The sequence below is a fragment of the Pantherophis guttatus genome, chromosome 16, assembly GCF_059756535.1.
Source record: "Pantherophis guttatus breed Tessera chromosome 16, ASM5975653v1, whole genome shotgun sequence".
NCBI lineage: Eukaryota > Metazoa > Chordata > Lepidosauria > Squamata > Colubridae > Pantherophis > Pantherophis guttatus.
The window spans coordinates 3,351,780-3,379,673 of NC_142078.1; the positions used below are offsets into that span (position 1 = coordinate 3,351,780).

General features: G+C 41.6%; 2 protein-coding genes and 1 long non-coding RNA gene across 4 annotated transcripts in view; 1 reads left to right on the forward strand and 2 right to left on the reverse strand.

Moving 5' to 3' along the window:
- Positions 1-430: 430 nt before the first annotated feature.
- Positions 431-7,113, reverse strand: LOC148111761 (uncharacterized). Its single transcript, XM_087879764.1, has 2 exons — positions 6,981-7,113; positions 431-6,860 (listed from the first exon to the last, which is right to left on the reverse strand). The coding sequence occupies exons 1-2, from the start codon at positions 6,987-6,989 to the stop codon at positions 4,473-4,475; spliced, it is 2,397 nt and encodes a 798-aa protein (XP_087735890.1). The 5' UTR covers positions 6,990-7,113; the 3' UTR covers positions 431-4,472.
- A 7-nt stretch (positions 7,114-7,120) lies between these two features.
- LOC148111762 (uncharacterized) lies at positions 7,121-23,263 on the forward strand. 2 transcript variants are annotated; one of them, XR_015730206.1, is made up of 3 exons: positions 7,121-7,217; positions 8,552-9,075; positions 21,422-23,263. It is a non-coding gene; the product is annotated as an uncharacterized LOC148111762 (long non-coding RNA). The 2 variants fall into 2 exon arrangements; XR_015730205.1 differs by having other exon boundaries at positions 8,552-8,643.
- LOC132711931 (uncharacterized) overlaps positions 22,143-27,894 on the reverse strand; it is a 28,514-nt gene continuing 22,762 nt past the window's right edge. Inside the window, 1 exon segment of the mRNA XM_087879863.1 lies at positions 22,143-27,167. Coding sequence (XP_087735989.1) covers positions 25,864-27,167 — 1,304 coding nt within the window. The 3' untranslated portion in view covers positions 22,143-25,863.

Here is a 27,894-nt window from a genome sequence, read left to right on the forward strand (position 1 = left end):
CAAAGAGAGAGACTCAAGACGAGGCTTGCAAAAAAAAGCAGATTTTTTTAATGGCCAAAAACAAAATACTGGGTGGGACTATATCCGGGACATAAGATACAATGCATGCGAGGAGATAGGCACCCCTTGGGGAAGGTATGGCGTCCTTTTACACCCTCAGAGACATCAGCTTAGTACCCAATTCTGGCCTCCTAGTTTAGCTTTGTGTATTCCTTGTTGCCCTGCAAGGGAATAGAAGCCTCCCAATTAGCCTTATCTCTTCCTTTGTTCTCCCAATTGCTCATTTGGCCCCCTGGGCTGCAGGGAACAGATCAAAGGTGTAAGTTAGGGCTGAAGTGTAAATTATCCCTCGGATGATGATGTCTGCAGTTCCAGCTGAGATGCCTACCATGCTCTTAGATGGCACAAGAAAAACAGGAAGAATGCAGAATATTCTTAAAAAGAGACTGAAATTTACTCCACAGTTGTTCTTATTGGGTATAACTACGGACTGTACAGTTGCAGAGACTAAACTGGGGAAATTGTGTTTGTTTTAAAACTTTTTCAAGAAAAAAAAAGAAAATCAGGAAGAAGATGGATATGGGTTCAGATCAAATGGCAGGAACAAATGTTTGACAAATACCAGAGACATTACAGAGGCCTAATAACAGAATGTGTTTGTTACAGGAGATACATAAAGGCATAATATATGTGATTCAAATGCAAAGACATATATGTATTACAGGAACCTCATGGTTACAGAATCTGGTATACCAGTATGTCATATTCTAGTATTCTTTATTATATTATTATATTATTTATTATATCCTGTTTCCCTTCAAAGCTATGCAATATTTTGTTTTGGTAGAACTCGTTCAAGGGAGACAGGATTTTGTTCTGGATTGCTGTATTACTTTAGGATTCAGGAAAAGATGCCTCACCTAAGCAGAAATAATGGAGGGAGCTCACCTGGGATGATGGAAAAAAGCACAAAACAACATGACAACACAAAGGGTGTGATGGGAAGTTTATCCAGAGCTACATTAATGAGTGGAGCTTCTGTGTCATCATATTCAACATGTATCATCATTTTCTTAATACATAATTATCTTTCTTCTTACATTTGAATTTAATGTATTGTGAATTTAATGTATGAAATAAATATATTTCCCCCATATTTCTTATTTTTACATTGCCTATTGTCTCTATCCATTGATAAATTTTCCCCCATATGCTGTACACTCCGATTCTTCCTTCCCACTAATTGCTAATATTAATCTACTCATTTCTGCACATTCTAATATTTTCTTAATTAGCTCTCCCTTTGTAGGAATTTTTTCTGCTTCCCAATTTTGTGCAGATACCATTCTTGCTGCCTTTATTACATGTATAATCCAATATGTATTTTCTCTACTAAATTTTTCCGGTAAGATACCCAACAGGAACAGCTCCGGTTTAAGTTCGATGTGCTGCTGTATCAGTTTTTGTGATTATTGTGATTATTGTGCCCAATAATTTCTTGCTTCTGGACATGTCCACCACATGTGATAGTACGATCCCGATGTCTGGTGGCATTTCCAACATTAAGCTGATTTATCTTTGAACATTTTTTCCAATCTATTTCCGGTGACATGTGCCAACTATAAAACATGTAACCGGAAAGATTGGCAAAAATGTTCAAAGATAAACTTTGTTTAAATTTTTAAATGAATGTTGTACCAAGATGTTACACTGATTAATGATGAATTGTTTGTTTAAAAAAAAATATTTTTTTTCTCAAAAAAAAAAAAGAGAGAGAGAGTGGAGCTTCCCTTGAGAGAGGCAGTCTATATCCAACAGTCTGCCTTTTGTGCCAAAATAGGAGAACTGGGCAGCTTGAGTGATTGGTTTGGTCGCCTCCTTCAGATATTTGCCTGGCACTGGTGGGTGTGGAAAAGGCGGAGCAGGTGAGCCTTGGGAGGAGGCCGAGGGAGGCCTGCCATCTCTGAGGGAATTCTGAGGGCTTCATGACCTCACCCATGCAGGCTCAACTGCCAGTTACTGTCAGTTATCAGAGTGAAGGTGCCTTCCAAGAGGTGGGTTGGTTTCTGAAGGGCTCCTGGACTCTGGGAAATCTTCCCTCTATTTGCAGCCAATTTACCAGAGTTGTATTGCAAGGGTGAAAATGCCCATTTGGCCTCTTACCTGCCTGGGTGCCCCTCCAACCTCCCCCCCCCACCTTGCCTAGGAAGGGAGCCTGGAAGGGGTGGGGGAGTCCCAGTCCCAGAAGAGTCCCTCAACCACTGCCTGTCAGAATGCGGGAGGGGCCCCCCAAAGGAGAGACCGGACCCCAAAGATCAAAGGGAGGGCCCCCCCGTCTCACCTCTACGCGGGACTCGGGACTTGTGCAGGCGCCCTCTGGCTGCTTGAAGGAAGGCGGACGCCGATTTAGCTGATGAAGAGAAAGCCTAGTAATGGGGGACTTTATTCTGACAACTGGGGGACACCCAGTCTCTGCACCTAGTGGGGGATCAAAGAGGTCCCCAATGAGTCATTTAAAACATTCTTTTAGCTGCCCATCATTCAGTCAACTCACTGCAGCTCCCCAAAAGCTGTTTTAAAAACAATACAACACATTAAAACATGGAAAATGAAAACAAAGAAAAGCCAGGCGCCAATCCATGCCAACTTCTCCTTGTCTGATCTCCCAGCGCCTGGGGAAAAGCCGGGTGTTGAAGGCTGAAAGGCTGGAGGCCCTTTGAGAATCTGGCTCGTATCTCACAAAGCTTCCTTGGCCTTAGAGAGTCCCTTTAGCAGTTTCTGCTGGAAGACAAGGGGACCGTTGAGAGAATCCAATTGACAAGAGTTTCTGGTGTCTGGGGAGGGTCTTACATGGTATGGACAGTTCACACCCCCAACAATGGAGGCCAAATAGCCCTAGATTCAGCCACAGCACACTTGCTTCACTTAGGCACTGAGTGGGATGACTATTTAAAGGCAACTTATTAGAATATTGTGGCAAAGAGATTTCCCTTAATGAAAAGAGGGAATCTAGGACACAGAATCGGGTTTCTTTTTATACTCCACACAATAGAAAAAGTTGGGATATTCGAATAGAATAGAATAGAATTTTTTATTGGCCAAGTGTGATTGGACACACAAGGAATTTATCTTGGTGCATATGCTCTCAGTGTACATAAAAGAAAAGATATGTTCATCAAGAATCATAAAGATAATTTTCCATTTAAGATACATTAATAATGTAGTTTATTCAGGTTGAAATGGAGCTTAGTTGTGTAGCATGAAGCTGTATATTCTGCAATATTTACATTTCTGCTAAACTCATTCAATGAATCCAAGCACCGCAAGCTGAAATAACATGCACTGCATTGATACATCCACAGAGTTTCACAGTAACCATGAGATAACTCATAAAGCAAGGGCAGAAATATTCCTTTTTCCCATTTTTCTTCAAATATACTGTATGTAGACTACAAACTGTATGATTGTTTGAAGAGAAATGCATCTGTGCCCTCAGCCTCTAAATGTGAGGGGGAAGGGCAAGCAGTAAAAATGGAAGTGAAACCTTCTAAGCAGCTTATAAATATAACATTAAAGAGCACCTGTCATTTCAGATTCATCATGGCAGGGACAATAGAAAAAGTCCTTTATTATTCAGCCTGAGAAAGTCCCTTATTTGGCAGTTATTATTAACCCTTCTTTACTCAATTGAAAAAAAGATAAATAAATAATTCCTCTTATTCGAATTGTTATCATTATATCATTATTCTGATGTTTTGTACATACACTGAGAGCTTGTGTACCCGAGAAAAATTCCTTGTGTGTCTATTCGCAGTTGGCGAAATTAAAAGTTCAATTCAGTTCAATTCCTGAGATACAGTCTGGGTCCGAGTCAGATGACTATTTAAAGGCAATTTATTAGAATATTGTAGCAAAGAGATTTCCCTTAATGAAAAGATGGAATCCAGGACCCAGAATCAGGTTTCATTTTATACTCCATACAGTAGAAAAAAAAATACAAAACAAGAGCTGATTGCATGGAAGAAATCACTCTGCTCAAGTTACACTTACATCAGAGACATGGACAGTAACATCCCATAATATTAAGCATAACCATTAAAAGGACATTCACATGGGAAATGGCATGTCTCTTGTGAAAAGGTACAATTTAGACCAGTTGAAAAATTTAGCATGTACAATTGAAACAGTCCTTTATTATTCAGCCTGAAAGTCCCTTATTTGGCAGTTATTATTTACCCTTATTGTATTTTTAACACATTTGGAGTAAAGAGCAATAATTTCTCTTATTGGAATTATTATAATGATCATGAATATGCACTAGGTGAATTCCTAGGGTGTCTATTCACACTTGGCCAAATTAAATATACACTCAGTCTTCTCACACTCAGGTGTGTTTTTTATTTTTCTCCCACGTGAATTCTTTGGTGTCGATTGAGGCTACTACGCCCAGTATAGCTTTTTCCACACTCCAGTCATTTATGAGGTTTTTCTCCTGAGTGGATCCTTTGATGTTTATAAAAATATCTCCTCTGACTGAAGCTCTTTCCACACTCCAGGCACTTATGAGGTTTTTCTCCTGAGTGGATCCTTTGATGTTTATAAAGATCTCCCGTCTGACTGAAGCTCTTTCCACACTCCAGGCACTTATGAGGTTTTTCTCCAGAATGGATCCTTTGATGTGCATAAAGGTTTCCCCTTTGACTGACGCTCTTTCCACACTCCAGGCATTTATGAGGTTTTTCTCCTGAGTGGATGCTAAGATGCCTTTGAAGATGGTCGTTACTTTTGAAGGATTTTCCACATTCCAGGCACTGATGTTCCTTTCCTCCCTCCTGGAACCTTTGGCGACTCCCAGCTCTTCCTAAGGACCCTTCGCCTTCCAGGCATTTCTTCGGTTTCTCTCCCCAATGGGTCCTTTGATGTTTATAAAGGTTGCTCCTCCGACTGAAGCTCTTTCCACACTCAAAGCATTTATGAGGTTTTTCTCCTGTGTGGATCCTTTGATGTCTATAAAGATGTCCCCTCTGACTGAAGCTCTTTCCACACTCCAGGCACTTATGAGGTTTTTCTCCTGAGTGGATCCTTTGATGTCTAGAAAGATCTCCCGTCTGACTGAAGCTCTTTCCACACTCCAGGCATTTATGAGGCTTTTCTCCTGAGTGGATCCTTTGATGTGTATACAGGTGGCTACTCTGACTGAAGCTCTTTCCACACTCCAGGCACTTATGAGGTTTTTCTCCAGAATGGATCCTTTGATGTTTAAAAACGTCCTTCCTCTGACTGAAGCTCTTTCCACACTCCAGGCACTTATGAGGTTTCTCTCCAGAATGGATCCTTTGATGTTTATAAAGGTCGCTCCTCTGACTGAAGCTCTTTCCACACTCCAGGCATTTATGAGGTTTCTCTCCTGTGTGGATCCTTTGATGTTTATAAAGGTCGCTCCTCTGACTGAAGCTCTTTCCACACTCCAGACACTTATGAGGTTTTTCTCCTGAGTGGATGCTAAGATGCCTTTGAAGATGGTCGTTTCTTTTGAAGGATTTTCCACATTCCAGGCACTGATGTTCCTTTCCTCCCTCCTGGAACCTTTGGTGACTCCCAGCTCTTCCTAAGGACCCTTCGCCTTCCAGGCATTTCTTCAGTTTGTCTCCCCAATGGGTCCTTTGATGTTTATAAAGGTTGCTCCTCCGACTGAAGCTCTTTCCACACTCCAGGCACTTGTGAGGTTTTTCTCCTGTGTGGATCCTTTGATGTCTATAAAGGCTGCTCCTCTGACTGAAGCTCTTTCCACACTCCAGGCACTTATGAGGTTTTTCTCCTGAGTGGATCCTTTGATGTCTAGAAAGATCTCCCGTCTGACTGAAGCTCTTTCCACACTCCAGGCATTTATGAGGCTTTTCTCCTGAGTGGATCCTTTGATGTGTATACAGGTGGCTACTCTGACTGAAGCTCTTTCCACATTCCAGGCATTTATGAGGTTTTTCTCCTGAGTGGATCCTTTGATGTACATAAAGATGTCCCCTCTGACTGAAGCTCTTTCCACACTCCAGGCACTTATGAGGTTTTTCTCCTGAGTGGATTCTTTGATGTGTATAAAGATGTCCCCTCTGACTGAATCGCTTTCCACACTCAAGGCATTTCTGAGGTTTCTCTCCTGTGTGGATTCTTTGATGTATATAAAGGTTGCTCCTATGACTGAAGCTCTTTCCACACTCCTGGCATTTATGAGGTTTTTCTCCTGAGTGGATGCTAAGATGCCTTTGAAGATGGTCGTTTCTTTTGAAGGTTTTTCCACATTCCAGGCACTGATGTTCCTTTCCTCCCTCCTGGAACCTTTGGCGACTCCCAGCTCTTCCTAAGGACCCTTCGCCTTCCAGGCATTTCTTCGGTTTGTCTCCCCAATGGGTCCTTTGATGTTTATAAAGGTTGCTCCTCCAACTGAAGCTCTTTCCACACTCAAAGCACTTATGAGGTTTTTCTCCTGTGTGGATCTTTAAATGACTTTTCAGATGGTGAATTCTTTTGAAGGATTTTTCGCATTCCGGGCAGTGATATTTCTTTGCTTCCTCCTGGATCCTTTGGGGCTTTGAGGGTCTTCCGAAGGAGCCTCCGCCCTCCAGGCCCGTCTCGGGGTCTCCGCCCATTTCCTCTTCCCTGCATCGCCCTCCAGGCAGCCGCTTTTCCCGGGCTCGCCCTGGGCTCCTTCCTCCTGCAGCCCTGGAGCCCCCTGGCCTTTCCCCGCCGTCTCCTGGGGAAGCCGCGCCGGGACCGGTCAGGGCTGCTCCGCGGGGCCCGCTCTCCTCCTCCTCCTCCTCTCCGGCGGCGCCTCTTTCCTGCATCCGCCGCCATCCTCCGTCCTCCTGCAGGGGAGAGAGAGAAGAGGGTCAAGGCTGCCTCCCCTTCCCCTCAGAGGAGACCCAGGCCCAGCTCCCCCTTGTGCGGACCCGAAAGAGACCCTCCCAGCATCCCCTGCGCCAAACCTGCATCATTTGTCACAGATCGAAGCAGCTTCCCTCGTTGCCCGTTTTGTTCCCGGAAGTGGAGGCTTCGCGCCCTTTTTCCTCCACTAGTTCCGCTTTTTCCTTCGGGGGATCCGCCCCTCGGAGTCCTCCTGCCAATCGCCAACCTCCCCAGAGCGACCAATCGGCGTCCGCCTTCCTTCAATCAGGCCCACGGCGCCTGCGCCCTGCCGAGGGGGTTGCTGGTCCTGCGCGAAGGTGAGGCTGGGGGGGAGGTCTCCCTTTGATCTTTGGGGTCCGGTGTTCTCCCCCTCCCCCCATCCAGGCAGGCGGAGGTTGGGGGCCCTTCTGGGGCTGTGACGTTCCCTCCCCTCCCCCAACCGGCGTCTCTCCCTAGACAAGGCGGGGGGAGTGGAAATGGGGGGGCACCCAGGCAGGCGGGGCTGAAGGGGCTCCTGGGGGTCTCCAGGCTTAGAGACCGAGGAGGCTCCTCCCTGCAGCTCCTGACCCCCCTTTCCCGCCTCCCCCCCCAGGACCCCTTTGCAAATCTGCAGGGGGGGAAATCCCCCCAGGACCCCCCCCATTAATATGTGGACCCCCTCAGCCTCTGCTGAGCCCCTGAGGTCGAAGCCTCCAGGAAGGCCCACCTTTCCCCCCCCATTGCAGCCCCCCCAGCTCTGCCCCCCTCCCCTTAAATGCTCCATAGCTGGAGGACCCCCACCGCCTTGGGTTGGTGGGGGGGCTTTTCCTATTTAAATCCTGCGCCCCAAAGGCTGGAGGGGGTCCTGGCCCTGCTCCCCTCTTGCACTGCAGCTTCTCCTGGGCTGGGAGGGGATCCTGATTGAGCAACTCCATAAGTTTTTAAAGTTTTATGCCCCCCCTCCCTCTGGCCAAGAGCAACTTTTTAAGATATGACATCATTTTAATGTTCTTGCTTTACCTGGGGTTTTAATGTTGTTTTTGCAGTAAATACCTGGGGTAAGGTGATGCTGGAGCCCAGTGAGGTCCTCAAGGGGTTTTTAGGTGCATGTAGGAAGTTCCCTTGTCAGCTAACAGAATAAGAACAACCGAGTGGGAAGGGGCCTCGGAGGTCCTCTAGTCTGACCCCCTGCTCAAGCAGGAGGCCTCATCGCAAAGGTGCTTTTTCAAAAGAGAACTGGGCTTTATTTTTCCTGGAAGATGTTTCACTTCTCATCCAAGAAGCTTCTTCAGTTCTTCACCACCAAAGAAGCTTCTTGGATGAGAAGCGAAACGCCTTCAAAGGAAATCCAGCTGCCTCTTGAAAAAGCACCTTCGGGACAACCCTGACCTGGATGATGGAGAAGCTCCAGAGACCTTCAGGAGGCCTGATAGTGGGAATATGCTGCCTTTGGAGGATCTGGGATGCTCTTTATTGGCTCTTTATGTTATTTTTCTACTCTTATTAAAGCACGTGTAGTTGTATAAATGTCATACTTACATACATTCCCCACACTAGAAATAAGGTATTCAATTCTGGGGGTCCGAGAAGCCGAAGACTGGGGGCAAGGGGGGGGTGGCCAGTTGGGGGGGGCAACAGCTTCTCCTTTATCATTCTCTGCCCCTATTTTCAGGCCATGAGCCTTGACTCTGGGGCCAGAAGTACGGAAGCAATTGGGAAGACTGGCTTGCAAAGGCCTCAAAGGCTCCTGGCAGCTGTTCACACGTAAGGAGGGCTCGCATGAAAGGCCCCAGAGGCCCACGAGTGGAAGTGGTGGAGGGCTCCGTCTCTGTAGCAGAAGGGAGAGTAGCCCCCGGTGCCATCCTTGCAGCCGGCAGGAGAAGTCTGGAAGCCAAGGGAGGCATCGTTGCCCCAGGCCTTCCACTGGGAAAGAGGCGGACTGGGTCATCGCCTGAAAGGACCTCAAAGAGGACTCGGTGGGACCGGAGGCCCCGTTCACACAACATGCTTCCCACTCCTGGCCTTGCGCATCCTGAGCCCCGGCTGGGTTCACAGGCTGCCTGCAAGCAAAGTTAACCTAAGAGCAGCCAAGCTGAGCAGGCCATGCAAATGCAGCCGTGGGGGCTTCCCTTCCCGGGGGATGCATCTTGGGGGGAATCGGCTGGGGAGCCATCGAAAGGACCCTCCTCCCCCCAGGTGAGTCTCTTCCTGGGCTGCTTTGCGGGAGACGATCATGGCTTCCCTATTGCCCCATTAATCAACCCTGCGAGGTAGGACAGCCCCTCGACTGCAAAAAACAATAACCACAGTTAACTATCGATTCAGGTTTACTCTTGCTTCAGGAAAAGGACCATTTTACTGTTTATTATGGTTTCTTTAGTGATTGCGCTATTCTCTATTGCTTCATAGTATAACTTGTTTAAATTATTTAAAAATTGTTTTGCATGATCACATGTTTTCTTACAAGGGGTGCACATTTTGGAAATTGTGCAAGGGGTGTGAATTCGACTGTATTCAATGTACATTCCTATATCACCAAGGCAAATTTAATTAAAGAGCCTTGGTGGTGCAGCGGACTAAAGTACTGTAAAAGTAGCACTTAGCTGCCTGCAATTACTGCAAGTTCAAATCTCACCAGGCTCAAGGTTGGCTCAGCCTTCCATCCTTCCGAGGTAGGTAAAATGAGGACCCGGATTGTGGGGGCAATAAGCTGACTTTGTATTAAAAAAAAAGAACACCGCTTTGGGGGGGGGGGCGAAAGCCCTACTAAGCAGGTATATACAAAAGTATGAAGGCTATTTCTTAACGCATTGTAAGACGCCCTGAGGGTGGCATATAAATCGAACCAATCAATCAATCAATCAATGAACAAATAAATAATTCAGTCAGTCAGTAGTGCTGTATTTCAAAGTATTACTCAGCAAGGTGGGCCAGAGTCGGTCTTTCCTTTTCAGTAGCAGAGGTTGAGCTCTGAGCAGCTGCAGCTGACAGTCCCTCTGTCTCCTTTTCCTGGAAGAAGCCACTGGTGGCTCAGCCTTTCTGTCTTGCCTGGAACACATCTGTCCCAACACAGCTGGTAGGCAACAAGCCAAGGAAGCCAGATGCGGGTTGCAGTGTCCAAAGCTGCTGCTTTTCTGGTAGTTTCCTAGTGCCATATGCAACCTTTCCCTCCACAAAGCTTTTTGATGCAGCTTTAGAGACCTAACCAAGATTTGCGAATTGCTACTTGAAACGCCACAGGAAGGGGAATGTTTAAACACTGCTTTCGGTCAATCACGAAGGGGTAGTAAAATTCTTCTCTGTCAAGAATTTTACTACCCCTTCGTGATTGACCAAAAAAGCAGTCAAACTTAGGTCTGGGACCCTGGGCATGGCCCTGGAAGGAATTTAGAGTCCATCTTAAAAGAAGAAGAAAAAAGAAGAAGACATCACTAAGGGGGATGTAGAGATGGGAATATACAGTCCTGAGGTTGAAGGAAGAGGAAGAATTTGAAACTAATTCCATATTTTTTTTCAAAAAAAATATTTGAAAAATACAAACAAACAAAACAAGTAAACAAAGATTCATCTATACATCTTCTTTTCAAACTTGTCGCATCAGTATTCTATATTCTTATTTATACCTTTAATTCTTTCTTGTTATAACATATCTATATCCCTACTACATCATCTCTATACATATTCTTACTCGATAGATATATTTAATTTGATTTATATGCCGCCCTTCTTCGGAGACTTATGGCGGCTTACAGTGCGTTAAGCAATAGCCTTCATACTTTTGTATATTTTATACAAAGTCAGCTTATTGCCCCCACAAACTGGCTCCTCAATTTACCTACCTTAGAAAGGATGGAAGGCTGAGTCAACCTTGAGCATTCAAGCATTTTTAATTCACTATTAACATAAATTGGTATTTTATAATCATATCTATGATTCAAATCTTTCCATTTATTTCCTTATCTTTTTTCCTTTTCTACCCTCCAACCAGGTGTACCATTTCTCCCATACTAAATTATAATCATTTTCCTCTTTTTCTTGTAATTCCTTTGTAAGTTTGTCCATTTCTGCAGATTCCATAATTTTAAAACTAATTCCATATTGATATCTTCTCTTGGGCTTTGAACCTGAGCTTCCTGTTGCTGTGCAAGGTATTCTGTTGGCTGCCGTCAGACTTCCATGGGGCAATGCAGGACTTACAGCTGAGGTGGTCTGAGCTCCGAGGTTTGGTTGAAGCTTGCTGGGTGATGCAATGCAGTGAAGAAGCTGGTGCTCTGGAAGGGTGTGGGGCAATTCCTGTTGTGTCTTAATGGCTTTGTCCTGGTTTGGATCTTGAGTGAGGGCTAATCCCGTCACCCTGGAGCTGAGGGCCTTTTGTCTTGTAGAGAGGCTGGCCCAGTCCTGCTGGGGCTATTAAGAAAGATGGGGGCTGCTCTCCAAGAGCATGTTCCTCCTTTAGGGAAATACAATATTCTGCCTTTTTAAAAATATCTTCCAAAGTATTCCCTTCTTTTAGGAGAGGGGAGGCTGCTAACTTTGTACGATAGGAACAGAGAGGACCTGGGTTCTGTCAGTTCCCTTGATGACTGGCCCTATCCCCGTCCTTAAATGAATGCATGGATCATGAAGCAGAGCGCTGGGTCCCTCGGGAGGGGGTAGCCCTTGAAGGACTAGGACAGTCCCCTACACAGTATCTATCAAAACAAGGGACAGGATTCTCCCCACTAGTCAATCGGGGTTTTTTGGGGGGGCAAGACGTTCCTCGCTTCAAAAGTTCCTCTGGTCCCCTTCAGGCTGAGTCCTGCTGATCAGCGGTTCCAGACTGTTGATGTCTTGCGTTGGGGCAATTCACGTTTTTAGTTTCCGTTCCTTTTACAAGGAGCACACTGGTCTCTCTCAGCCCTGCTTTTTTTGTTTCCCTGCCCCTTTGGCTCTTTTTGTCTTGGCTCTCCTCTGCCTCTACGCCTGTTCCATCCCCCCCCCTCGGTTAATTTATTCTGCAATCCCCCCCTCTGCCTTTCCCCCCTTACTGGCGCTTTCTCTTTTGAGAGCTTGTGCCGACAGGATAGCCTTCCGCTCGGCTTTTCCTGCTTTCTTTGCCTATTACCTCACTTTCTTTCTTTCTTTTTTTTAAATATACTTTATTGAATTTTTCCGTTATAAAGAAAGAATATACAATCTCTACCTCCATCAGAGGCACAGTGTTTATACATTTTACGAAATCATACATCAGATAAACTTCATCCTTAGCTGTTCAATATTCTAAACAGTATAGCTCGTATTTCAAATGCGTAACAAATCATATCCTAAAATCATGTTTTTGTCTTGTTCTTCAACCAATTGTACCAGTTTCCCCATACTTCATAGTATTTAGATGTCTCCTCATTATTTATCTCACTTGTCAGTTTTGCCATTTCTGCGCACTCTAGGATTTTATTTATTAATATTTCTTCTGATGGTATGATTTTATTTTTCCAGTATTTCGCAAAGGCTAGTCTAGCCGCTGCTGTTATCTGGATTATGAGTTGAGTTTTGTTGTTGTTAAAGCCGTCTCCGATTATACCCAGAAGGAAGATTTCTGGAGATAAAACTATCTCCTGTCCCGTTATTTCACATAGCCAATATCGAATTTTGGACCAGAACCTTTTTGTCTCTGGACAGGTCCACCATAGATGATGGAAGGTGCCGACCACTTTTCCACATTTCCAACACGTGACTGAGAGATTTGGAAACATTTTCGCTAACCTAGCTTGCGCTAAATACCACCTGTGTAGCATTTTATAATGGTTTTCTCTGAATGTTGCCGATTTCGTCATTTTATAATTCCTATTCCAGGCTACCTCCCAGTCGTTAAAATTTAATCTGTATCCCAAATTTTTTTCCAGATATTTAGCTGATTTTTTGCTATAATCTCTGCCCTATCCTCATCTAGTAAGAAGTTATATATTTTTGCTAGCGTTTTCTTGTCTACTCCCCAAATAATTTTATCAAAATTTCCACACTTAGATTCTATGTCGAATTGGTCTCTGTCTTTCTGAAATCTTGAATTAATCTGCAAGTAATTCCACCAATCTAAGTTAAAACCCTGGTCCCTCAATATATCCAAAGATTTGAGCTTCCCCTTTTCATCAAGAATATCTTTATACGTGCCCAATTTATAGTCATCTCTCCTGTTTGGGGCCGCCAACGCTTCCATAATGGAAAGCCAGTTAGGTACCTTAGTATAAATCCTCTGTCTAATTTCCTCCCACGTATGTATGAGTGTCTCCCTAATTTTATGTTTGTGAAAGTAGGATTTTTTGCTTGTTCTTTGTGTCCCACAGGTGAGCGTGCTATCCTTCTAATAGGTCATGTCCTTCTAACGTCAGGATTCTCCTATTTCGTAACGTGATCCACACCTTAATCCAAATTACTTTCACCGCCTTTTGGTATATTTCCCAATCGGGGAGCCCGAATCCTCCCAAATTTCTTTTTCCTTGCAGTATCTTGAGGGAGATCCTCGATTTCTTACCCTCCCATAAGAAGTTTCTAATATGTTTGTTCAGGTCCAGAAAGAATTTTTTATCTAAGGTTATCGGAATATTTTGGAATAGATACAGAATTTTAGGTAGGATGTTCATTTTGATTGCTGCTATTTTACCAATCAGAGAGAGTTTTAGCTTTTTCCATCTTTCTAGGTCCTGATATATTTTTTGCAGTAATGGGGTATAATTGTCTTCTTTTAGTGATGAGAATCTCGCGGTGATCCATATTCCTAAATATTTTATTTTCTTTTTTTTTTTTTTTAAACAAACTTTATTCGTATTTAAAAAAGAACATTTAAAACAATTATAAGAAAAACTGAACAAGTTTTTCTTAATCAAACACACAAATTACAAGTACATATACTATACATATATAATGCTCAACTTCATCTATCAACTACTTTCTAATGTTATATATACATATATATATATATATATATACACACGGTGACTTATTTCTTTCTATATCTCTCTGACAGTGCAGTTGTTTATTTACATTAATTTCTCCTAACTTTCATCTCTAAACATTCCCTCTCTCTGACTTATCCACTGGTACCAGCTATTCCATATTTTAAAGTATTTTGAATCTTCCTTATCCTGTAATTTTAGGGTTAATTTATCCACCTCTGCGCATACATAGATTTTCTGTATTACTTCCTGATCAGTTGGCAAACGGTCTATTTTCCAAAGTTGTGCCAACGCTAATCTTGCCGCTGTTATAATGTGGAGTATTAGGTATTTTATGTCCTTCCTAATATTCTTATTGATCATACCGAGTAAAAAGACTTCAGGTGTTAATTCAATTTCGTGATTTGTTATCTCTAATATCCACGTTTTTATTTTGTTCCAGTATTTTTTGATTTTTGGGCAAAGCCACCAAGCATGGTAAAAAGTTCCCTGCGCTTTTTTACATTTCCAGCAGGCCGGGTTCACATTTGGATACATTTTTGCTAACCTTGCGGGTGGCAGATACCATCGGTACCACATTTTATAATGATTTTCTTTGTATGATACTGATTTTGTCATTCTATAGTTATCTTCCCATGCTCTTTCCCAATCTTCTAATTGTATATTATGCCCTATGTTCCTCGCCCAGGCTATCATCTGCCCTTTGACCAACTCTTCTGCCAGATCGAATTCGAGTAAATATTTGTAGATTTTTGAAATTAATTTCCCTTCTTTTGATTCTAATAGTTTGTCTAATCGATTTTGTTTTAAATCTATTCCTTCTTCTTCTTGATCTTTTCTGAATCTTACTTTTATTTGCGAGTAGGGCCACCAGTCTATTCCTATTCCTTGTTCTTTGAGCTCTTCCCTAGTTTTCAATTTCCCCTGAACATCTACTATTTCTCTGTATCTTAGAATCTTTTGTTTTGATAATATGTTGGGGTGAGTTATTGCTTCTATAGTCGATAGCCAGCCAGGAATTTTCATGTAGTGTTTTTGTTTAATTTGTAGCCATGTGTTAATTAAAGATCTCCTAATTGTATGGTTATTAAAATGTTTATATATTTTATTTCCTGAACTCCATATAAAAGCGTGCCATCCCTTCATTAAATCATGCCCTTCTAAATTTAACAATCTTTGATTATCTAAGGTTATCCAATCTTTAATCCATAATAAACTGGCGGCCTTGTAATATTTATCCCATGCCGGGAGTCCAAATCCACCTCTACTTTTATCATCTTGTAGTATATTCAATTTTATTCTTGATTTCTTCCCTCCCCACACGAATTTTTTTGTTATTTTATCCAAATTATCAAAGAATTTCTTATCTAATTTTATTGGAACTGTTTGGAATAAATAAAGGAGTCTTGGCAGTATGTTTGATTTTATTGCTGCTATTTTCCCCAATAAAGACAATTTTAGTTTCCCCCATTTTTCTAAATCTTCCTTTATTTTCTGGACTAAAGTATCATAATTGTCTTCTTTTATTGTTGTCGTTTTGGCCGTCAAATTTATCCCTAGGTATTTAACTTTTTTAACTGTCTGCAGACCGGATTCTTTTACTAATTTCTCTACCTGTTTTGTTGTCATGTTTTTTGTTATCATTTTTGTCTTTTCTTTATTAATTTTTAAACCTGCTACCTTTCCAAATTTTTCAATCTCTTTTATTAATTTTGGTGTTCTTTCTAATGGGTTTTCTACGAAAAAAACAAGGTCGTCTGCAAATGCTTGGACCTTGTAATCCTCTCTCTTGATCTTTAGTCCTTGAATTTCTTTATTTGCTCTAATTCTGATTAGTAAATTTTCCAATGTTAAAATAAATAGTAAAGGGGAGAGTGGACATCCCTGCCTTACTCCCTTATTTATTCCAAAAAATTTTGTTGGGTCACCATTCACCAAAACACATGCTTTCTGATTCTGATATATCGATGTTATCATTTTAGTGAATCTTTCTCCAAAATTCATACTTTTGATTTGTTGCTTCATAAATTGCCAGTTGACTTGGTCAAACGCTTTTTGTGCATCCAGAAAGATCAGTGCTACCTGTCTCTCTGGATGCACCTCATAATATTCTAAAACATCCAATGCTATTCTTAAATTGTTTTTTATCTGCCTTGTAGGCAGAAAACCATTTTGGTCCTGGTGTATTTTATTTTGTAATATTATTTTCATCCTGTTGGCAATTATACTCATGAAAACTTTATAATCGGTATTCAACAAAGAAATCGGCCTGTAATTTTTTATTAATGTGGTATCTGTCCCCTCTTTAGGTATTAAGGAAATATATGCTTCTTTCCATGTGTTGGGTAGCTTTGCCTCCATTAGGGCCTCATTATATATTTCTAACAGTATTCCATTTAATGGATCTCCAAATGTCTTATAGAATTCTATTGGTAAACCGTCTGTCCCCGGGGTTTTGTTATTTTTTTGCCTCTTCAGTGCCTCTTTTAATTCCCCCATCGTAATCTCCTTATTTAATAATTCTCTTTCTTCCTCTGTTAGTATTTGCAATCCCTCCCCTTTTAAATAATATTCGATTTCCTCCTCTGTTGCTATATCCTTTTCGTACAATTTTTGATAATATTGGACTATTATGTCTTTTTTTCCCTCTAGAGCCCATTGAATCCTTCCCTCATCATCTCGTAATTTCTGAATTGTTCTTTTTTCTCTTTCCTTCCTCAGCCTATACGCCAGCCATCTCCCTGGTTTGTTTGCGTTTTCGAAATAGTTTTGTCTTGTATATTTCAATGCTGTTACATAATTCCCCTGCTCTAATATGTTTAGGTTATGTTTTGCTGTTAACCAATTTAACCTTGTTTTTTCATCCCCTGGGTTTCTTTGCAAATTACATTCCCAATTTTGAATTTCTTCTAATAATTTATTATATTCTTTCTCTCTCTCTTTTCTCCGTTTTACATTATATGATATCGTGAGGCCTCTTACATATGCTTTGGTTGTATCCCATAGGTTTTGTAGGGAAGTGTGTTGCTTTGTGTTTTCCTTATAAAACCATTCTAGCTCCTTTTCTATATAATTCTTATACTCTTTTTCTTGCAGTGTCTGTGTGTTCATAGTCCATCTATTCTTCTTTCTCTGCTGGCCTCTCCACTTCATCGTTATCGGGTTGTGGTCAGCCCAATTATTTGGTAAAATATATACTTCTTCTATTTCCATTATTAACATCTTAGTTACCCAAACCATATCCAACCTTGACCATGATTTATGCGGATTCGAATAATATGTATACTTTCTTACTTCGGGATTAAGACATCTCCAACTATCTACCATATCTAACTCTTCCACCATATCCATAAAGGTTTTAGGTAATATATTTTTTTTATTTTTGTTTTGCTGACCACATTCATAGTCTTTTCTTACATCTAAGATTGCATTAAAATCCCCAATCAAACAGACATTCTCCATTTTTTGTTCTATAATTTTCTCATGCACTTTTTTGTAGAATTCTAATTGTTGACTATTTGGGGCGTATATTACTACCAATAATATCTTTTTGAGGTCAAGATTTAGCTCTACCATGACTATCCTACCTTCTGTATCCACATACCTCATATTACTGTCTATTCCTTCCTTAATATATACCACCACTCCTTTTTTTTTTTCCTCTGCCAATGAAGCGTATTCTTTACCTAATTTTTTATATTGTATATATTTAATATCCTGTTTTCTTATATGTACCTCCTGGAGGCACACAATGTCTGATTTTTGTTTCAAAATTTTTTTGTAAGTTTGGTGTCGTTTGGATGGTGAGTTGAGTCCATTAACATTTACAGATAGTATTTTTAAAGTCCGTTCCATTTTTTTTTTTTATTGACTTTCCTGTTGTTTCTTCTTTATTTCTTCCTGTTCCTTTTTTTTGCCTCTTGTCTGCACTCCTTCCTCTTCCTGGGTCTCTTCTTCATCTACTTTCCCTCCTTGTTGTAGTGTTCTTTCCCGATCTCTCTTCTGTTTTCCTTTGATATTTCGTCCTTCCTCTTCTCTATTACCATTTGTTGCTTCAGCACCCATCATTTGGTCATATAGTTCTTTTGCTTTGCTGTGCGAGTCCACCTTGATTTTCTTTCCCTGCCACGTTATTAACATTCCTTCCGGGGTTATCCATTTGAATGGTATATATCTTCTGTTTAGTAACGTGGCCAGGAACCAATAATCTCTTCGCAAATCTCGTATTCTTTTAGGTACTTGCTTTAGGGTGATTATTTCTTTATTTCTATAATACATTGGTTCATCCTTTGTTATCTTATATACAATATCCCTCACCTTCCTTCTTACAAATCTTATGTGTACCTCTCGAGGGAGTTTGTTTTGTCGTGCATAGTTAGTGTGGACTCGGTAAACTTCGTCTAGTTCATTAATTATCTCGTCTTTTTCTCTCTGGAGTGCCTCTGCTATCATCTCAGCCATTACCATCGTCAGATCTTCCTCCCGGTCTTCCGCTACGTTCTGAAAACGCAAATAGAATGCTGCCTTCTCCATTTCTAATTGGGCCACGGTGTTCTCAAGTTCCTTATTTAATCCTGTCATTTTTGTATCTAATGCTTCTAGTTTTTCTTCCGTCAATTCAGTTTTTTGTTCTATTTCTTTTATCCTTTGGTCATTTTTTTGAATGATTTCTTGTATTAAGTCCATTTTTCCATCAATCTTTTGAATGTCATTCTTGACTTCTCTCTTTACCTCGTCCATGTCTTTTCTGGATTGTTCATGGTTTCTGGTCATACACTCTTGCATTTTGGCCATAGTTTCCTGAATTGTTATGAGCGTGGCCTGCATTGTTGGCATATTAGGTGTGCTGGGTTGCTTGTCTGATGCAAACATTCCCTCCAAGGTTTTCTGTGTCACTGGGGAGGCCGTTGTTCCTGTTAAAAATGGTGTTGGCTTCTTAGCTGTTTTCAACGTGGTTGTGGTAGTGCTAGTCATTTCTTTCAAAATCTTGTATTGTTCTCCCAGTATTTTATCAACTTTCTCCCAAGTCACCATCCAAATTTCTATAATTTCTATAATTCCTTTCTTTTCTTTTCTCTTTTTCCCCCCTCTCCTTATAAAAGATCAATCCAATAAGCCTTCTTTAAATAGATAAATTCTTTTAAATAATTAATTCTCTCTATGTAAAGTTATATATAATTCAGTTAAGAATGTGATAAGAATATAGATATAAATATAAATATAAATATAAATATGAGTATAAATATTGCTACCAGTATAAATATATATATAAATAAATATCTTATCTAATTAAAGACTATAATCAATTAAAGACAATTAATCAATTCTTAGTATCTTAATATCTAGTAATTAATTATTCAATAAAATCCACAAACATAAAATATTCTAATAATATATACTAGTTAATCTATAGTAATTAATTAATTAATCGTAATATAATGCTCTAATAATAATACTTCTAAATCTCTATGTATTATAAATATTTTCTAAACTAATTAGGTATACTCTATATTTCTTAATTGATTAATTCCAATAAATAACATTAATATTAATTCATCTATACTTAAGTAAAGAAAATAATAATAAGTTGGAGCAGTGCTTTTCAATGTTTTTGTTGGCCTCAGTATGTTTTCAATAAAGAGGAAAAAAAAAACAAAAAACAAGTTCTTTTACAACTGTTGAAGTCTTTTCCGGTTACAGTATGGCGGCCTCTATTCTGCACAGTCACTGTATGTAATCCTTACTTTGCCAAGATTTTCTCACTCCTTCCGCTCAGGCAGCTAGCAGCGGGGGTAAAAAAAAAAAAAAAAAAGAGAGTCCATTCTTCTTTTAATCTCCTCTGTTTAAGTTATTTCTCCTCGCCTCCGTTTGTCTGTTTTAAAGTTTTTAAAACTTTCTTCGCTGCTCCGTATTTTGCCCCTTCCTCTTTGCTCGCCTTTTCAGTTGCCGCCCGGTTCCACTTTGAGATCTTCCTTCTTCACGCTGTCCCTCCGGAAAGAAAAGAAACTTTCTCCTCGGTTTTGCGCCAAAATTAATAGTCCAAATTAGTTCTGTTTCTGTTCGACCTCAGTAGTTCTGCACTGTACTCCCTCCTTTACTCCCAGTGATCTCAATCGGCTCGTTCGAGTCTCCGGGCCGACTGTGCTCACCGCGCCAGCCGACTTCTTCCCGAGCCTGGATTGAGGGCTCTTTACGGTACGGCGGGAGATCGCACCTCTCCTCGCCTCCCCCAAAGCTTCCCCTCTTTATTCCCGGTCTCTTCGGGACCGGTCTCCGCCAAAAACAGGCACCAAAGCTCGGAAAATCGGCAACAGAGAGAGAGCGCTTCTCTTCTGTGCCGCCACGACTCTTACGTCACCGCCGGAAGTCTCAAATATTTTATTTTCTTAACTACCTGGAGGCCTAATAAGTCTTCCACTTCCTTTTTTGTGTGTCTGTCATATTTTTCACTATTATTTTAGTTTTTTTCCTATTAAGTTTAAGGCCCGCCACTTCTCCATATTTCTGTATTTCCTGCATTAATTTTAAACCGGTTTCTAATGGATCTTCTATTATGAGGGCTACGTCGTCTGCAAAAGCTTGCGTTTTAAATATTTCCTTCCTAATCTTTAATCCTTTAATTTCTTTATTGGCTCTGATCTTTCTAAGTAGCAACTCTAGCGCCAAAATATAAAGTAAGGGGGATAGGGGACACCCCTGCCTCACTCCGTTTTGAATCTGAAATATCTGGGTTTTATCTCCATTCATTAATATGTTCGCCCTCTGTTTATGATTGGCTTTTCCTGCTTTCTTTGCGTCTTTCTTATCTCACTTTCTTTCTTACCTCGCACGTGGAGCCATATTGGTGGGCACGTGAGCTCAGCTCCAGCACGCATGTGCGTGCAGGCCAGCTGATTTTTGGGCCTTCTGGGCCCACTGGAAGCAGGGAAGCAGATTGTTTTTGGCCTACGGAGCATGGGGGGGTGGGGAAGACCGTTTTTCCCCTCCCCTAGAAAGGCTCTGGAGCCTGGGGAGAGCAAAAAAAGGGCCTTCCGGTCTCACCGGAAGTCAGCAAATGGGACATTTCTGGCCTCCGGAAGGACTCCGGGGTGGGGGTGGGGAAGGCAATTTTCGCCCTCCCCAGGCTCCTAGAAAGTCTCTGGAGCCTGGGGAGGGTGAAAAACAGCCCTACTGGGCCCACTGTGCCATCATGTGTCAAAAGAGGGGGGAGAGCGGGGGGGTCATGTGTGTATGCGTGGTGGACCACATAGAATTATGGGTGTGGGCACGTACTCGCACGACAGCCCCCTTCCTTTGGCACATGATGGCAAAAAGGTTAGCCATCATTGTACTATATGGTCTCTCAGCCAACTCTGAAATTGGCTTCACTGCTGCTCATTTGACCTTCTGTGACTTAGACAGGGCGCAGGGGATGCTGGGAGTCACAGTCAGAGAGGATCCCGGAGAAGGGAGCCCGAGGCCTGGTCTGGTGGGCAGACGGTGAGGTGGAGGCTGTGCCAGCCTTGGCCTGTCCAGAAGAGGCGGAGGCTTCGGCCTTCCTTCCCAGGCGGACCTGGAACTGCCCTCTGGGGAAGGGGACAAAGCCGTGACCCACTTCTCTTTTGCCCCTTCAGGAAGACGGAGGAGCCCGGTGGAGGAAGGAAAGAAGCGCCACCTGAGAGAAGAGGAGGCTCCGCGGAGCTGTTCTGCCCAGTCCCGGCACCGCTTCCCCAGGAGACCGCGGGGATAGGCCTGGACCTCCAGGGCTGCAGGCGGGATGAGCCAAGCGGGACCCTGGGAAAGGGGGCTGCCTGGAGGGAGCTGCAGGGAGAAGGAAACAGGCGGAGACCCCGAGATGGGCCTAGAGGGCGGAGAATCCTTCATGTCTGCATGTCTTCTCTGCCTTATTTGCAAAAATAAATCCAGGATTCTAATAAATTCTCTATATGGATTCAATAACTGACAAATTTGTTTTTAAGAAGCAACTACATGGCCTCTGTGTGATCCAGGATAATTCTTGCTCCTAGGTAGAAGAACTAGGAATTCATGCACAAAAGCAGAGCAACTCCAGTTAAAATCAAGCTAAGGATGAGAACCTCCTGCCAATGGATCCTGCTGGTCAATTTCCTCTCATTCCAAATCATTATTGTGGGAAAAAGGGAGCAGGAAATCATGCAATTTTGATAGGATCCAAGTTGGTTTCTTTCTGGGTCCCTTTAACTGCTGGATCCCTCAACATTTGGAACTTGGCCAAAAAAGGCTCATGTGCTTTGTGGGTTCAGCATCATTAAGCTGTAAGGTCCCAAAATATACTTGAGTCACCAGAATGCAAAAGACAGAGACTCAAGACGAGGCTTGCAAAAAAAAGCAGATTTTATTTATGGCCAAAAACAAAATACTGGGTGGGACTATATCCGGGACATAAGATACAATGCATGCGAGGAGATAGGCACCCCTTGGGGAAAGTATGGCGTCCTTTTACACCCTCAGAGACATCAGCTTAGTACCCAATTCTGGCCTCCTAGTTTAGCTTTGTGTATTCCTTGTTGCCCTGCAAGGGAATAGAAGCCTCCCAATTAGCCTTATCTCTTCCTTTGTTCTCCCAATTGCTCATTTGGCCCCCTGGGCTGCAGGGAACAGATCAAAGGTGTAAGTTAGGGCTGAAGTGTAAATTATCCCTCGGATGATGATGTCTGCAGTTCCAGCTGAGATGCCTACCATGCTCTTAGATGGCACAAGAAAAACAGGAAGAATGCAGAATATTCTTAAAAAGAGACTGAAATTTACTCCACAGTTGTTCTTATTGGGTATAACTACGGACTGTACAGTTGCAGAGACTAAACTGGGGAAATTGTGTTTGTTTTAAAACTTTTTCAAGAAAAAAAAAGAAAATCAGGAAGAAGATGGATATGGGTTCAGATCAAATGGCAGGAACAAATGTTTGACAAATACCAGAGACATTACAGAGGCCTAATAACAGAATGTGTTTGTTACAGGAGATACATAAAGGCATAATATATGTGATATACAAATGCAAAGGCATATATGTATTACAGGAACCTCAATGGTTACAGAATCTGGTATACCAGTATACCATATTCTAGTATTCTTTATTATATCCTTATTATTTTTTCCCTTCAAAGCTATGCAATATTTTGTTTTTGCAGAAGTAGTTCAAGGGAGACAGGATTTTGTTCTGGATTGCTGTATTGCTTTGGGATTCAGAAAAAGATGCCTCACCTAAGCAGAAATAATGGGGGGAGCTCAGCTGGGATGATGGAAAAAAGCACAAAACAACATGACAACACAAAGGGTGTGATGAGAAGTTTATCCAGAGCTACATTAATGAGTGGAGCTTCCGTGTCATCATATTCAACATGTATCATCATTTTCTTAGTACATAATTATCTTTCTTCTTACATTTGAATTTAATGTATTGTGAATTTAATGTATGAAATAAATATATTTCCCCCATATTTCTTATTTTTACATTGCCTATTGTCTCTATCCATTGATAAATTTTCCCCCATATGCTGTACACTCCGATTCTTCCTTCCCACTAATTGCTAATATTAATCTACTCATTTCTGCACATTCTAATATTTTCTTAATTAGCTCTCCCTTTGTAGGAATTTTTTCTGCTTCCCAATTTTGTGCAAATACCATTCTTGCTGCCTTTATTACATGTATAATCAAATATGTATTTTCTCTACTAAATTTCTCCGGTAAGATACCCAACAGGAACAGCTCCGGTTTAAGATCAATGTGTTGCTGTATCAGTTTTTGTGATTATTGTGCCCAATAATTTCTCGCTTCTGGACATGTCCACCACATGTGACAGTACGATCCCGATGTCTGGTGGCATTTCCAACATTTAGCTGATTTATCTTTGAACATTTTTTCCAATCTATTTCCGGTGACATTTGCCAACTATAAAACATGTCACCGGAAAGATTGGCAAAAATGTTCAAAGATAAACTTTGTTTAAATTTTTAAATAAATGTTGTACCAAGATGTTACACTGATTGATTAATGATGAATTGTTTCTTTAAAAATAAAATAATTTTTTTCTCAAAAAAAAAAAGTGGAGCTTCCCTTGACAGAGGCAGTCTACAACCGTCTGCCTTTTGTGCAAAAATATGAGAACTGGGCAGCTTTAGTGATTGGTTTGGTCGCCCTTTGGAGGCCCTTTGAGAATCTGGCTCGTATCTCACAAAGCTTCCTTGGCCTTAGAGAGTCCCTTTAGCAGTTTCTGCTGGAAGACAAGGGGACCGTTGAGAGAATCCAACTGACAAGAGTTTCTGATGTCTGGGGAGGGTCTTACATGGTATGGACAGTTCACACCCCCAACAATGGAGGCCAAATTAGCCCTAGATTCAGCCACAGCACACTTGCTTCACTTAGGCACTGAGTGGGATGACTATTTAAAGGCAATTTATTAGAATATTGTAGCAAAGAGATTTCCCTTAATGAAAAGAGGGAATCCAGGACACAGAATCGGGTTTCATTTTATACTCCATACAATAGAAAAAGTACAAAATAAGAGTTGATTGCATGGAAGAAATAAGGGTGGATAAAAATTGATTAAAAAAAATAAATAAAAAAAATAATTTTGATTTAAATGGGATTTTTTTGTTATTTTTTATCAAATTTATTTTAATAAAGTGCTTTTGGTGTAAAAATCCCCTTGGGATTTCTATTCTATTCTATTCTATTAGAATAAATTCGAATAGAATTTTTTATTGGCCAAGTGTGATCGGACTCACAAGGAATTTTTCTTGGTGCATATGCTCTCAGTGTACATAAAAGAAAAGATATGTTCATCAAGAATCATAAAGATAATTTTCCATTTAAGATACATTAATAATTTAGTTTATTCAGGTTGAAATGGAGCTTAGTTATGTAGCATGAAGCTGTATATTCTGCAATATTTACATTTTTGGTAAACTCATTCAATGAATCCAAGCACCGCAAGCTGAAATAACATGCACTGCATTGATACATCCACAGAGTTTCACAGTAACCATGAGATAACTCATAAAGCAAGGGCAGGAATATTCCTTTTCCCCATTTTTCTTCAAATATACTGTATGCAGACTACAAACTGTATGATTCTTTGGAAAGAAATGCATCTGTACCCTCTAAATGTGAGGGGAAATGGCAAGCAGTAAAAATGGAAGTGAAACCTTCTAAGCAGCTTATAAATATACGATTAAAGAGCACCTGTCATTTCAGATCCATCATGGCAGGGACAATAGAAAAAGTCCTTTATTATTCAGCCTGAGAAAGTCCCTTATTTGGCAGTTATTATTAACTCTTCTTTACTTAATTGAAGAAAAGATAAATAATTCCTCTTATTCGAATTGTTATAATTATATCATTATTCTGATCCTTTGTACATACACTGAGAGCTTGTGAACTGGAGAAAAATTCCTTGTGTATCTATTCGCAGTTGGCGAAATTAAAAATTCAATTCAGTTCAATTCCTGAGATACAGTCTGGGACTGTAAATTTAAAGACAATTTATTAGAATATTGTCGCAAAGAGATTTCCCTTAATGAAAAGAGGGAATCGAGGACACAGAATCGGGTTTCATTTTATACTCCATACAGTAGAAAAAAAATAAAAAACAAGAGCTGATTGCATGGAAGAAATCACCCTGCTCAAGTTACAGTTACATCAGAGACATGCACAGTAACATCCCATAATATTAAGCATAACCACTGAAATGGGTCTTGCATTAAAAGAACATTCACATGGGAAATGCCATGTCTCTTGTGAAAAGGTACAATTTAGACCAGTTGAAAAATCTAGCATGTACAATTGAAACAGTCCTTTATTATTCAGCCTGAGAAAGTCCCTTATTTGGCAGTTATTATTTACCCTTATTGTCTTCTTTACTCATTTGGAGTAAAGATAAATAATTTCTCTTATTGGAATTATTATAATGATCATGAATATGCACTAGGTGAATTCCTAGTGTGTCTATTCACATTTGGCCAAATTAAATATACAATTCAATTCAATTCCTGAGATACACCGTGACTGAAGGTCTTCTCACACTCAGGTGTGTTTATCATTTTTCTCCCATGTGAATTCTTTGGTGTCGATTGAGGCTACTATGCTTAGTATAGCTCTTTCCACATTCCAGGCATTTATGAGGTTTCTCTCTTGTGTGGATCCTTTGATGTATGTGCAGATTTCCTCTCCTACTGAAGCTCTTTCCACAATCAAGACATTTATGTGGTTTTTCTCCTGTGTGGATCCTTTGATGTGCATAAAGGATGTTCCTCCAACTGAAGCTCTTTCCACACTCCAGACACTTATGTGGTTTCTCTCCTGTGTGGATCCTTTGATGTGCATAAAGATGTCCCCTCTGACTGAAGCTCTTTCCACACTCCAGACACTTATGTGGTTTCTCTCCTGTGTGGATCCTTTGATGTGCATAAAGATGTCCCCTCTGACTGAAGCTCTTTCCACACTCCAGACACTTATGTGGTTTCTCTCCTGTGTGGATCCTTTGATGTGTATAAAGATCTCCCCTCTGACTGAAGCTCTTTCCACACTCCAGGCATTTATGAGGTTTCTCTCCTGTGTGGATCCTTTGATGTGTATAAAGATTTCCCCTCAGAGTGAAGCTCTTTCCACACTCCAGGCATTTATGAGGTTTTTCTCCTGTGTGGATTCTTTGATGTGTATAAAGATCTCCCCTCTGACTGAAGCTCTTTCCACACTCCAGGGATTTATGAGGTTTTTCTCCTGTGTGGGCCCTTTGATGTGTATAAAGATTTCCCCTCAGAGTGAAGCTCTTTCCACACTCCAGGCATTTATGTGGTTTCTCTCCTGTGTGGATCCTTTGACGTGTATAAAGATCTCCCCTCTGACTGAAGCTCTTTCCACACTCCAGGCATTTATGAGGTTTTTCTCCTGAGTGGATCCTTTGATGTCTATAAAGAGTTCCCCTCTGACTGAAGCTCTTTCCACACTCCAGGCATTTATGAGGTTTCTCTCCTGTGTGGATCCTTTGATGTGTATAAAGATCTCCCCTCTGACTGAAGCTCTTTCCACACTCCAGGCATTTATGAGGTTTCTCTCCTGTGTGGATCCTTTGATGTATATAAAGGCTGCTGCTGTGACTGAAGCTCTTTCCACACTCCAGGCATTTATGAGGTTTTTCTCCTGTGTGGATTCTTTGATGCTGGGAAAGTTTTCTTCTCTGACTGAAACTCTCTCCACACTCCAGGCACTGATACGGTTTCTTTCCCCAGTGGATTCTTTGATGCACGGAAAGATTTCCTCTCTGACTGAAGCTCTTTCCACACTCCAGGCACTGATACGGTTTCTCTCCTGAGTGGATTGTTTGATGTATGTGCAGACTTCCTCTCGTACTGAAGCTCTTTCCACACTCCAGGCATTTATGTGCTTTTTCTCCTAAATGGATTGTTTGATGCTGGGAAAGTTTTCTTCTCTGACTGAAACTCTCACCACACTCCAGGCACTGATATCGTTTCTCTCTCAAATGGATTCTTTGATGCACGGAAAGATTTCCTCTCTGACTGAAGCTCTTTCCACACTCCAGGCACTGATACGGTTTCTCTCCTGAATGGATCCTTTGATGTCTGTGCAGACGTTCTCTCCTACCGAAGCTCTTTCCACACTCCAGACACTTATGAGGTTTTTCTCCTGTGTGGATTCTTAGATGCCTTTGAAGAGCTCTGTTTCTTTTGAAGGATTTTCTACATTCCGGGCACTGATGTTCCTTTGCTTCCTCCTGGATCCTTTGCGGCCTCCTGGGTCTTCCAAAGGAACCTCCGCCCTCCAGGCCTGTTTCGGGGTCTCTGCCCGCTTTCTCCTCCCCGCATCGCCCTCCAGGCAACCGCCTTTCCCGGGCTCCCCCTGGGCTCCTCCCTCCTGCAGCCCCGGAGCCCCCTGGCCTTTCCCCACCGTCTCCCCGGGAAGCCGCGCCGGGACCGGTCAGGGCTGCTCTGCGGGGCCCGCTCTCCTCCTCCTCCTCTCGTGCGGCGCCTCTTTCCTGCATCCGCCGCCATCCTCCGTCCTCCTGCAGGGGAGAAAGAGAAGAAGGTCACGGCTGCGTCCCCTTCCCCAC